This window comes from Cyanistes caeruleus, chromosome 6 (genome assembly GCF_971803275.1).
Source record: "Cyanistes caeruleus chromosome 6, bCyaCae1.hap1.1, whole genome shotgun sequence".
In the NCBI taxonomy this organism is placed as follows: domain Eukaryota; kingdom Metazoa; phylum Chordata; class Aves; order Passeriformes; family Paridae; genus Cyanistes; species Cyanistes caeruleus.
The window spans coordinates 53553192-53565748 of record NC_141706.1 but is presented as its reverse complement, the minus strand read 5'-3'; the positions used below and the strand labels follow the sequence as shown (position 1 = coordinate 53565748).

General features: G+C 38.1%; 1 protein-coding gene across 13 annotated transcripts in view; it reads right to left on the bottom strand.

Moving 5' to 3' along the window:
- UNC79 (unc-79 subunit of NALCN channel complex) overlaps nt 1–12557 on the bottom strand; it is a 105846-nt gene that overhangs the window by 37215 nt on the left and 56074 nt on the right. For 5 of the 13 annotated variants that reach the window (XR_015288801.1, XM_086895978.1, XM_086895979.1 and 2 more), the window contains 5 exons: nt 12065–12217; nt 9517–10737; nt 7668–7775; nt 3285–3401; nt 1196–1279 (listed from right to left, as the gene is read on the bottom strand). Coding sequence is in view for 10 of the 13 variants with exons in the window: in XM_086895978.1 (XP_086752104.1) it covers nt 1196–1279; nt 3285–3401; nt 7668–7775; nt 9517–10737; nt 12065–12217 (1683 nt within the window). In the remaining 3 variants the exon portion in view is untranslated. The remainder of the gene's footprint in view (nt 1–1195; nt 1280–3284; nt 3402–7667; nt 7776–9516; nt 10738–12064; nt 12218–12557) is intronic. The other 8 variants (XR_015288802.1, XM_086895982.1, XM_086895974.1 and 5 more) reach the window with 4 other exon arrangements.

Here is a 12557-nt window from a genome sequence, read left to right as displayed (position 1 = left end):
ATAGATAAATCCTTGGGGAAAAAAATAACAAACCCAAAATTCCAGGAAATTGGATGCAATTGTATCTATTAAGTAAAGAAGATGATTCTACAGTTGCTATGAGACTGGACATCAGAAGATTTGCGGTATTCCCACATACATACTGGGAATTAACTTCTCATAGTGCCAATATATGGGGTTCCCTTTACCCTTGACACTTTTTGTGCACCTAATTTCTGATACATGCTTATTTTATTGGGAAAAGTTATGTATTATGGAAGACCCAAACTCTTGACTTCTCCAAGTTCTGCTTTCCTGAATTACAGTTTAAGTAATCTATTGCCAATTTTCTTTCTGGTTGCTTCAATCTGCAGATTCAGATTTAATGTTAACATTAGCCTGCTCTGGTAATATTTAACTATGGAAATAGGAGGAAGCTTCTCTATGTAAGGTTTAGATGGAATTTATTATGACATAATCCTGGTTACTGCAGGAAAAGCAAATTTAACATCAGCTCTCAGGCAAAATAAGCTAAGAAGCTCCCACAATTTTTGAACTCAAAATAAGTGGAGTTAAATGAGAATAAGGTAGGTTTTAAACAACCATTTTACGAAGCATGGAAGGAAACATTTATTTTACATCCCTAGTTCAGAACTTTATAATTGTTCCCTAAGGTTTTATTGGATATGAGCAGACACTTCAGCAAGGCTAGAATACTTCAGTAATGTAGAACATATAGAAAGCAGGGATAGGTATAGATTTTGTAGCCAGGTTTTTCTTCCCCTCTCAGATGCATAAAGATCTGTCTGCCATGACTTTGGAAGTTTTACTGTCATATTCTCCTAGATCCAAGTCCCATTGCAGCACACAAATGCTAAAAGGAGTCATAAGGCAAATTACTATGTTGGAATAAGACATAACTACTCAAAAATGTCATCTCTTGTGCAGTGAACAGTAGGGAAAAAAAGTGATTTAGGCAAAGAAAGTAGGTCACTGTCCCAATGCAGGGCTGTAAGAGACTCTGGATGTATTTCAGCTGTGAGGGAGGAGAGTTTATACAGAAATGAGATTCAGCCACTCTCTGCATACTTTCTGCAGGACAGCTGAAGGCTTTAACAGCTGAATAGAACACAAAATTCAGAACCATTTTGTATTAACCATGAAATCTTCCTGGCAGTCTTAGCAGAGGACCAGGTCAAACGGACACTGAACTAACCTCTGATTCTCAGTGGTGGTCCCTCCAAATCTGGGTTTAGGCAAACAGGGACATTGCACAGCCTCTTTCCATGCTGTATCTGCTCTGTGGATAGAGAAAGAACTTCAGTCTCCAGAACCAAAAATCCAGCACCTGTCACCAGTCAACAGCATCACAAGTCTTAAAGAGTTAAGAGAAAGACAAATACAACAGTTAGAGATAAAAAAACAAACAAAACAAACAACCCAAACAAACCAAAGAAAAGAGTTAACTTTTTAAGCATAGAAAGGAAAGGGAAAGAAAGATTAAAGAAGTCCATACAGGAAAAGGGACACAGATAACCTAATAATAAAGAAGGCAATTTTAGACAAGAGTCATTAAACAGGAAAGGAAGTGCTAGCATAAAGATTCTACAAGATCTGGAATATATGAGCTACAGAAAGAGAAACAGGTGTCTAGAAATACCAAAACACTACAAGATACAGTTTGTAGTGACAGAAGCCAGGCACAAAATTATTTTATTTTACAGACAGCAAGCTTGGGAAGAGTGGTTTGAAATAAGAATGGAAGAGACACATGACACCTACCCAGGTAATAAAAAAATTAATTAATAAAGTATGTGTGGACCAAACGCATCATATATTTATGTGGGATGAGACTACTTCCTAGTTGGTATAAGTGAGTATAATGAGTCTTAAAATTGTGGTGTGACATTGAAATGACAAACAGTCACACTGAGTATTTGTCTGAAAAAAACAAAACAAAAAACTGTCCAAATAAAAAAATTATTGTGAATATAGTGGTGGAACAATAGACTGAGAGATGCAAAGATTTCCAGAAAAAAAAACATTTCATTTTGCCTCTCCATGCTTGAAGGCCTTTATCTGAATTGAATTTTGGAGGGAAAAGTCATGGATGTGAAGAAAGCTACTAGATTTGGAACAGGATTAACTAGACAGAGATGCTGAACCATTTTGAGTATTGACCTGTTCATTTTGAATACAGGCAAAGTATTCCTTGCAGAACAAAGGCAGTAACTTTTAAATCTCTAAAACCCTGCCTGAGAGACTAGGTGATCCAGCTAAGGCTCTTCAATAAATAAACTTACCTGCTCATAGGACAAAACCCCCATTGTTAGCACTGGCAAATTCTTATCTTTATGATTTAAGGGTCTCATGCTGAGCACACTATTCAGCAGACTAGAATAGAAAAGATAATCCTGAACTATGCACTGTATCTTTAGCCACCCTTCAGCTATACAACATAGTTCGATGGAACTTGATGCTGGAGACTAAATTAACCAAAAATTTCAACTCAGCTGTCCAGGGCTGATGGAAGGACATTCATTCAGCATGCTAAGTTCCATATAATATTTTAAGCATTTGTTTCTCTAGATGCATCTGCATCTGCTGATAAATTCCTGAAAAGCACAATTTTGTAATGCCACTAACATCAAAATAGGCACTAAAATATCTAGCTTTTTTGACCAAAAATTTTAACCAAAATTAATTTATTGTTTTGTGACATCTGCTATGAATTTGGTATAACTGAAAGTGTTTTACAGAAAAAAAAAGAATAAAATGAGTAGTGAGTAAATTATGTGCTTAATTCAGTTTTCATTGCTTTGCATTCATCTTTAAAGGAGAAAAAGCAGTGAGTAAACAGAAACTTCAGGTGTTTACCATGAGTTGGTAAAAACTTCTTTAAAGAGAAGCAAAACTGGCTGGTATAAGGCACAACTCTGTGGTGTACCACCACCATTGTAAACACACATACAAATAAATGATTCCATGCACCAGGGATGAAATCTTATACCTAATGAATTCAATAGCGATACTTCCATTTCTTTCAATGGGACCAGGAAATAATCTGAGTAATATGCACAATTAAAGGGACAACACTGTACCAGAGGGTCTACCTCCCAAATATATAACTATTCCAACTCTTACTAAGTGATAATCTTGTACTCTCTATAATGATTCACTTTAGACTTGATACTGATCACTTGTCTGCAATGGAAGAATAGAAAAACTCTTTTTTTTTTCTAAGTTGATTGTTACACAGTAATTGGTTTAGGAAATAGAAATAAAGAACAATAAACGCAGCTCACCAGTATCCCAAGTGCTGATATTGTGGGGAGCACTAGACTGGTGTTCCAGCTGCCTCTTCATTAGCTGGTTCATTGTCAGAGCTCCCAAGGAGCCTCTTTTCATTTGTCTGAACTGAGCTGCAAGTCAGAAATGCAAAAGGATTTCAGGAGCTCAGACAACATTTAGAACTACTCTCATTTCCTGATCTTAAAAGCTAACATGATATAAATACTGAAATGACAATGATGGCTTGCTCTAAGGATCTTGCTCAAGTCAATATGCACCTTTCATACAACTACACAGGGTACAATTCTGGCCCCAATGGCACCAGTCAGAGAAGACTTGGATTCACTGTGTCAACTGTCAGTGCCTCTTTGCCTCCAAACACTATGAAAGCTCATCTAAAGATTTGGTATCTGTGAAGTGTTAAGATACTACCCCAAAACTCCCATGCTGAGAGGCAATAAATGTATACTTGAATCTCACATACAAGGTACCAAGGAAGGAATCTCAGTCTCCTCCCAGCAAAGCATGGAGGACTGCTGTGTCCATGCTGACCGGAGGAAAACAAATTCACTGACATTATGTATCACCAGCATCCTTCAGGGGTGGTACAACCCAAACCTGCCTCCTACACACCCACCCCTCAGCACGTTCTCTGAAGTGGGAACTCAGCAGCCTTTGAAGATGAGACCCTTCTGTAACTTCAGTGCCATTTTTCTTATAGAGAGCTATCAAGCAACAAACATTCAATTTTTATTCATCCAACAATTTACTTCATTAAGAAGATTGATTTATGAGGTATGTGTCACTGGGTAATGCTCAAAGTAAAACCATAAGGGAGACCTAAAACTTAAGACTTTTGGTTTATACCGGTGTGATGCTTAGGAACATGACTTAGTGTCAGTGCTAGACAGTGTTAGGTTGGACTCAAGGATATTAAAGCTAATTTCCAGCTTAATGATTCTACACACTTTCTCTAATTAAACTGGGGAAGAAAGATCATACACTACTCCTGACTTTCTCACTTTTTTCTCCATTCATAAAAAAAATTAAATTGAACGAGCATAATGCATTCACTTGGACAATTGAGCCTGAGCAATATACTTCCATCATTGAAACTAAAATTGTTGTTCACTGTATGAAGACAGAGTTTTAAGGCCCTGCTTGAACAAGGTCTGTGAAACTGCTGACAAAAGTATCCAGGAAAGCTTTTAAAATACAGTCTTAAGTATAGCTTTAGTCTTTCCCTCAACAGGCCCTTAGAGCAAGGGCAACAAAGTAAAATCTTCTCTGAATGATCATTTTCCTTTACAACTACATTCAGCTTCATTAAAAGGACCACTAACTGTCAGGTAGTTCCACTCTAAAATTCTAAACTCTAACCATCTAAGATGTGAAATTAAACACAGCATTTCACATTACTAACTATGATAAGGAAGAAAAGATAAGGGATAAACTGCAACCTTCAGAAAGCTCTGAAGGGTTGAGTGCCTTCTCCTAAACTTGCTCTACTAATTTTCTATCAGACAGTTTAAAATTCAGAGTAAGCAGAGTACTCCCTCAAAAACAAAACAAAACAAATACAGGCCATGAGCAACAACAACCAAAACCAAAACTTCAGTGAAAATCCGCACTGAAATTATTTTATTAGATGAAGTATTTAAGTTTTTCCTCATTACATCCTTTCCAGTTACATCCTTTTGAAGTGCATTTAAACTCCAATTTTTGGCCGAAGTACAGCATTTCTTCAAAGCAGTCCTGGAATAACTGAACTTGTGGAATTGAACCAGATCAAGAGACCATTCTATGTTTCACTTTTAAAAGTTATATTGCAGCTTCCTTTCACAGCAAATTAAGAGAAAAATAGAATTTCCATCGTTTCCAGGGCAATGATTTTAAATAGATGTTTTATCATTTTATCAAGCATAGAATTTCCTGATAAAAGAACAGCAATTAATGTTAGAACTGACAAGACTGCTTGGAGTGCAGATGACTGTCAAAATAGAGAAGAGGATCCCTTTGAAATTTCTTAGCAGCTTTTTGTGATTGTAATTTAAAAAATTTCATGAATATATCACATAATCAGGCTACTGTTGAGAAGGTTTGGATTTCAAGGATTATCTACCTTTCTCAACGACAGCAATGATTTCAAATAATGGTAAGTTAAAGGGGGAAAAAACAAAAAACAACAAAATCCAAACCACCAGAGAGCTACAAAAAAAAATCTAAAAGACAAAAAATATCAGATGCCAACCTTTGAACAGTGTTGGATCCAGGATGACTGCTGTGGACCAGCATGTGACTTTTCATGCCTGTGACTGACTAGTGGCAAAGGGAGGTATGCTGGTTCCAGCTGGGGTAATTTTCGACACAGTGGCTGTTACAGGGCTGTGTTTTGGATTTGTGCTGAAGAAAAGGTTGATATTAAAGAGGTGGTTTTATTATTGCTGAGCAGGGCTAACACAGAGCCAAGGCCTTTTCTGCTTTCCATGCTGCCACACTGGTGAGGGGACTGGGGGTGCACGGAAGGCTGGGAGGAGACAGCCAGGACAAGTAACCCAAACTGACTGAAGGGATATTCCAGACCATATTGCATCATGCTCAGTATGTAAAGTGGGTGAAAGAAGGAGGAAGGAAGGGACACACTTGGAGTGATGGATTTCATCTTCCCAAGTCACCATTACCTGTGATGGGGCTCTGCTCTCCTGGAGATGGCTGAACACCTGCCTGCCCATGGGAGGCAGTGAATTAATTCCTTGTTTTGCTCTGTTTGCATGCACAGGTTTTGCTTTCCCTACGAAACTGTCATTTTCTCAGCCCATGAGTTTTCCAGGTTTTATCCTTCCTGTTCTCTCCCCTATCGTGCTGTCCAGGGCTTGAGTGCTGGCTGGGGTTAGACCATGACAGGGAGGAAGTTTTCTTTTATCAGGTTTTCTACAAGAAACCTAACAAGCACATTAAAAGGTCAATAACCTTCATACAGTGGCTGGCAACACTTTTCATTTGTTATCTACTGATCTGGTCAATCCTTCTGTAGAATTCTCTACTCAAAAAGAGAAGTCCAAAGGCAAAATCTTCCTGTTGCAGTCAAAGATGTTTGCTTTGTGTGGCCAGGCACTGGCTGAACAAGTAATGTTAGCTATTAGTGTTACAGAAGTGTCTTGTGCTCACAGGCCAGATCAGGGACTACTATGCAAAGCACTGTAAAATACATAGTAGAAGATTAAAAACATTTCAGTCTAAATGTACAAGAGACACAATGGAAGAACTAATATCCCTTTTTGCAGTTGGAAACTGAGGCAAGTTTCCAGAAAGAGAAAAGAAATATTTACATAGGAATGGAGGCTCAACATCATATAGGTACCATTCCCAGTTTCATATGCTGGAATTCACAGGAACCACTAGCACTAGGCTAAAAGCAAGAGAGATAGGTCTTAACTGGCACCTCTTGAGCTGCTTTAATAAATGACATCTGTATATTAGGTGGCCAACAAATGTACTCTGCAAGATGCACATGACCTGAGATGCTTGTGGGAAAACTGGGGAGGTACTCAATTAGCCATGTCTAAAATAACATTCTTCCTTCAATAAGCCAGACATTCTTTCCAAAAAAATTAGCAGATGATGAATTTCAGAAACTAAAATTTAACATTGCTATAGCAATCTGAAATTGAAGTTCAGTAAGACAGTTGAGCTGACTTAGCAGTTCATTGGTATCAAAATAAGTTATTTCCCCTCCCTATTTCACTAGCCACAGTTCTGTCCCACTGGCCTACAGATGTGGTACCTAGATGCACACACCATTCTGAATTTTGTTAAGTGTTCTAAGGTACCTCCACCTTCTTATTGTCATGTGCTCTGTTAAGCCATGTGTCATGTCTGCTTTACACAACACAGTCCACTTTCAACTGAAATGGTTATGGGAGTCCCAGATAAAGAGATACCACATTTCAGCAAGCAGCTGAGGAAGTGGCATTCAAGGGATTTTATAAAAATTGCAAGAAATTTTTTCCCTAAGGTACAGCAAAAAATGTACCAAAGGCCATAGTAACAGTCCTGTGGACTCTCATCTGCTTCTGTGCACTGACAGTTGACAATGCTTTCTCACAGAGGAAAATAAACATTCAGCTTTAGTGGAATTACTGCTTTCAGCTGCTACCTACTTTAATTCAAGAAAACCACATTTGTCAAACTTTCCATGTCCCAAGAGAAAATCTTTAGCTACTAGCTATTAAAATGCTGCTGACCATCAGAGATTCAACAGTTCTAATGATATCCAAAACAGCTATACTTCGAAGAATCAAGGGAACTCAGAGGAAGGAATTTACCATACATGATGCATATCTCATGCACAAATGCAGTAACTTTGATTTTAATCCTCAAACCAGAGGTAAACTTACTTGACATGGAAGAGTGACTACTTGTCTCTGGAACACCTGCTTCAAGGGTTGGTGCAGATGATGACTCTCTTGGCATTTCCAGTGTTGAAAGTCCTTTGGCAGCAGGATCTGCATGTGAAAATCATGCTTAAACTCTCAACATTTAAAATCAATGAAGTTTTTTTATCATCCTTCTCCCTAGATGCCCTTTCACATCATTTCAGTCATCCACTCACCATCTGGCATTCCCAGTAGTTTTAACAGGATTCAGTGTGTTTGTCATAAGAATTTTTATAGGGGCACAGGGATGTATTTCTTAAAATCACTTTTTAAAGGAGAATTCTGCCTATGGTCTTTAGAACTCACGATTAATAAATGCACATAGAATTTGATAATGATTCCACTCAAGTGATTATTGGAACCACCAACATGGAAATAAAAGAGACCACTGATGTAAAACTAGTTTAAGTGACAGCTCAGCATCTTTTAAAAGCCTTAACTCCAACATATCAGCAGTTTTTATTCAAGAGGCTGCTGATCTAGTATTTGATCCTGAAGATTCACAGTTTAAAACTCTGCATTAAAAAGGTTCCACGTGGTGTTTCAGAACTGGGACGGCCCTTCCAAGCAGTTCCAAGGGTAACAGTGTTCATCACTGCATGAAAACTGGCCCTCGTTAATGGTCAAAAAAAGCACCGAGTCTAATTGAACAATTTCATATAGAGAACCACGCTTCTCTATATGAAAGGTTCAAAAGCACTCAGCTCTCTTTAATTTTTATAAAGCTCCAGTAGTTCTTCAGCTTATTAGAACCATAAATGGGATGACAGGCCTGAAACATAAAGGGAACAGTGTAACTAGCATTACATGGAACAATTTCACCTTGTAAAAGTGGAATTTCCTAAGAAGAATTTGTACTGTGGTTCCCTTTGAAGTAATTAGGAAAAAAAGTACAGTCAGGAATGCATAAATATTCCCCCTCACTTTAATGGCAACAAAGAACTGAGGCCTGACAGATTCTGTCCTTTTTCATTAATATGTTTAAAGACCTGGTAAGATTCTAATAACTGAAAAATCCTAGGGAGAAAAAAACAGCCAAGAAATTAAAAAGGCAACAGCGTACAGTTTTTCAAACAGTTTGATAGATCCAATTGGAATCTGAGGAAAAGCTAAAACTCCCTTTCTCTCTACCTGAAAAAACTTAGTGAAAAATCTTTGCATTGAAAAAAAATTTAGGGTACACAGTGGATTACCCATCTTTGAATTTTAGATCTTTAAAAAGCACAGACCATGAAAACTTTGTGGACACCCAGTTCAAAGAAGGATACAAACAGGTTTTAGTGTATAAATACAAAAGATATGTTTATGTCTATGTCTAGATGCAAACTGTGGCTAATTCCAAATGCTCTTACTTCTGAAGTCCACAGCCTGCTCAGCCTTGCACTTTGTGATACATTCTGCTTTCCACTGCCTTATGCTGGGTAAAGAAATAAGGGCCAAAAATCACTACACCAAAAGAGAATCAGTGTAGCCTGGACTATATTAGCAGGATAAAAGGCACAGAAATATGACCATTTTTCTGACTCCCAGCATAAAGAGGACAGGGAGTTTAATTTCCTAACTTGGATATCAGAATGAGTGTTTTTATAACAGAATTCCACTTCCTTTTCAAATGGGCCCTTCACACATTCATCGTACCTGAATGATTAGCATATTCCTTGTGAGAAACAAGCACCTGAAAGCACTCAGCTAGCACTTCAGATGCTATAAATACCCACGTCTCACCATATATACATACATCTCCTTACACAGATCTGCTACTAAAACCTTCACACAAAAATAAACCTTTTGATCAGGTGAGTAAGCTCACCTGCCTCCTTTTGCTCTCCCAGCTTGTCAAGGATGTTAAAAGAAATGTCCAGGTATTCTCTCTGAATAGCACTCACAGCAATCTTCCTCTGCTTCCTCTGGCGAGGAACAATCTGAATCTTAAATTCTGACTCTTCAGTCTCCCCTTCTTGTTTCTGCTCTGTGTTTTGTTCGGTGTCAGACTCTGTATTGGTATCAAGTTTATCCCCTTCTGTTTGCCTTTCAGAATCTTCGGGGACTTTGATAAGGACTGTCTTTACATTTGGGCTTGGAATTGTTCCACTGGGTTTAATTTCCTCCACACCAAGCTCAGAGTTATCATCAAGGGACATTTCTGGAAGGGCAGATGATTTCTGCAGCAGGTCCCTTTTCTGTTTCAGCGTTAGTGAGTTTCCAGAGGACATGTCTTGAAATTCTTCTGGCTTAACTAACTCTGAAGACTCCTTTTGATATTTGGGAGAAGTGGAAATTACCTCCTCTATTCCTGCTGAAGCACTGTTGCTTGTATCCTTAGAACTAAAGTCCTTGGAGCAATCTTCAATGCTGAACTGTACCAGCGGAGTTGTGCTGAGGCTGAGTGCAGACACATTGATAGGAATTGGAGATGAAACAGCAGTTTTGCCAGAGACCTCATCATTCGAAGGGTTTGCTGTTTCTTCTTCTTCATCACTCTCCACTATTCTAAGGGGAGGAAGTGGTTCAAAGACTAAAGAGTCACTGTCTGAAGTGGAGAGCACTGAATATTTTTCAGGACCCGACGTTGAATCGGAGGACAAATCTATCAGATCTAAATCTTCCTTGGGACCAGCAGTTTTAACTGGGGAGTCCACTTTCACTTCATAGGTTTCCATGCAATTTAGCCTAACCTCTGGGATGACAGGTCTTTTTGTTTCCTGGAAACTCTCTGTATGGGGAAGGCTTTCTTGTGCGTCTATATTTTCAGCTTTAGTAGAAGAATTCTGCCGAGACCGTCCATAATCGCTCTGCCTGTGCGTGGTGTAAGCAGCAGGGACAGGAGGCTTTTCTAAGTCACACCGGTCTATGCAGGACTTCCTGCGATGTTCGTCTAATGAGAACAACAGGGAGTCTGCGTTCCCTATATCAAGAGATTTTTGTTTTAGAGAGCGCAGTTTTTTTTTCTGAATGCTTTCTTCTCTCACACAGCGGAGAATACTGTCTTGTAAGGCCCCCGTCTCTCTATATTCAGCCAGCTCTATTTCACCTGATCAAAACAGAAAAAGCTAATACTACCTCAGTTGGAGACTTTCAGCAGATACCTTCATCTTTATATCACAATTCAACATGACTGACATTTTAAATACAAGCCCAGTATTAGTCAAAATTGCCTATATTTTAACCTCAGATTTAACCTCAAATTACATGGATTTTTACAATAAATAATAACAAAAATCGGCTATTTTGGGTAGTAGAGTTTACCTAAATGCTGTCCAAAGTCTATTCGTCCTGGACAGATGTATGTTGAAGATAGACTGTTTAACCTTGTGCACTGAAAGGAGGCGGCATAGGCATGTAATTTCCACAGATACTTGGGATGGCTGCATGTAGCACACCTGTTATTTACTGCAGCAGAACAGGCTTAAAATGGATGCTTCTGATTCAAGAAGCAAGGGTAGTATTGGCAGTGAGCATATTGCAGCACAAACCTGAGATCAGAGAATTTTTCCCTGGTGATCCTGGAACCCAGTAGGGTCCAGCAGCTATCACAACACTCAAGTCTTCCCTCCTCATCCTGGGGAGAATGGCAGTGAGCACAGCTGCACCTTCTGGCACTGCCACTGCACTGATTTTTTGCTATGTGAACACACACACTGAGAAAATTTTCAATTATTACCATTGTTGCTGTTGTTGTTATTATTATTATTATTTACATATTTTCACATAAACCAGAATATTCCTAATCATTAATATCTCCATATTTCAAAATTCTCCATATATCACAAACAGTGATAGAAGTTCAAGTGTCTGCTCAAGTCAGAATCACTTCCCCTCCCTCTGCAAACACCTAAAAGAAAAAAAAAACAGGCAGGTGGATGGTAGTGAAAATCTCTTCAACTTTTTTCAGGCTGTTGATTCCAGACACCTAAATTTGAAATCAAAATAGTTCCTACTTTTTGAAAACCCCATTTTTGCCAATGGAAAACCATAATATTTGCAGCAGCAACAACAAATTTGCTTACTATAGAGCCCCACCTTATCAACAAAATCAGTTTCTGGGAAAAAATAATTTAAGTAAAAAGTCTTCAGCCAAATGGTTGAAGAAAATTCAAAAAAATCATCTTAATTGTTTTTTAATTCAAGAGAGTTTAATGTTTCAAAAAACAACTGCTGATTTTAGGTATTTTTACTCTGAAGTGCCTACTTTGGGATTCCTGAAAGATAACTCATTGGAAATGAGTGTTCTTCAGAGTCAGAGTAGTTATATTAAAATTAAGCAGTGCAACCAACTCTACTAAGAAAGTTGGTAGCTTGAAACTGAGAGTAGGAAATTGTATTTCTGCATGAGTTTACACCAAAAAAATAATTCATACTTCTCTGAGCATTCATCTCAACTGGTTGATATTTCACCATTTTGCTGCCACCAATTCTTTTCAGTCTTGCAAAGAAAGTTTGAGACTCTTTATTGCAAGGTCCAGTTGGTGTATCATGAATATCAGATTCATCAAAAACACTGTCTTCCTCTGCTGGAAAAAGAAAAAATGTTATTATTCTTAAGAGAGTGCAATTTCTTGAATGGAAAGCTATGTAACAAAACCTCAGCTAGTGTCAATTAAACTTGAATTAAAAAACAAAGTATGTAAGAAAATTTGTATCCCAGGTTTGTCATTCTTGTTACATCTTGAGTTAAGGTCAGAGACAAATGAAAAATGGGTTCCAGTGCAACAAAAGCATAACAAAGCTTTTACCATTCTAAGTTGATCCTCTTTACTGATAATAATACAGATTCTTTAGTTGGAAATACACTAGATCAGGACACTGACTTGAGTAAGGAACTTCTGTAGTGCTCAGTGAGAAATGGTAAAT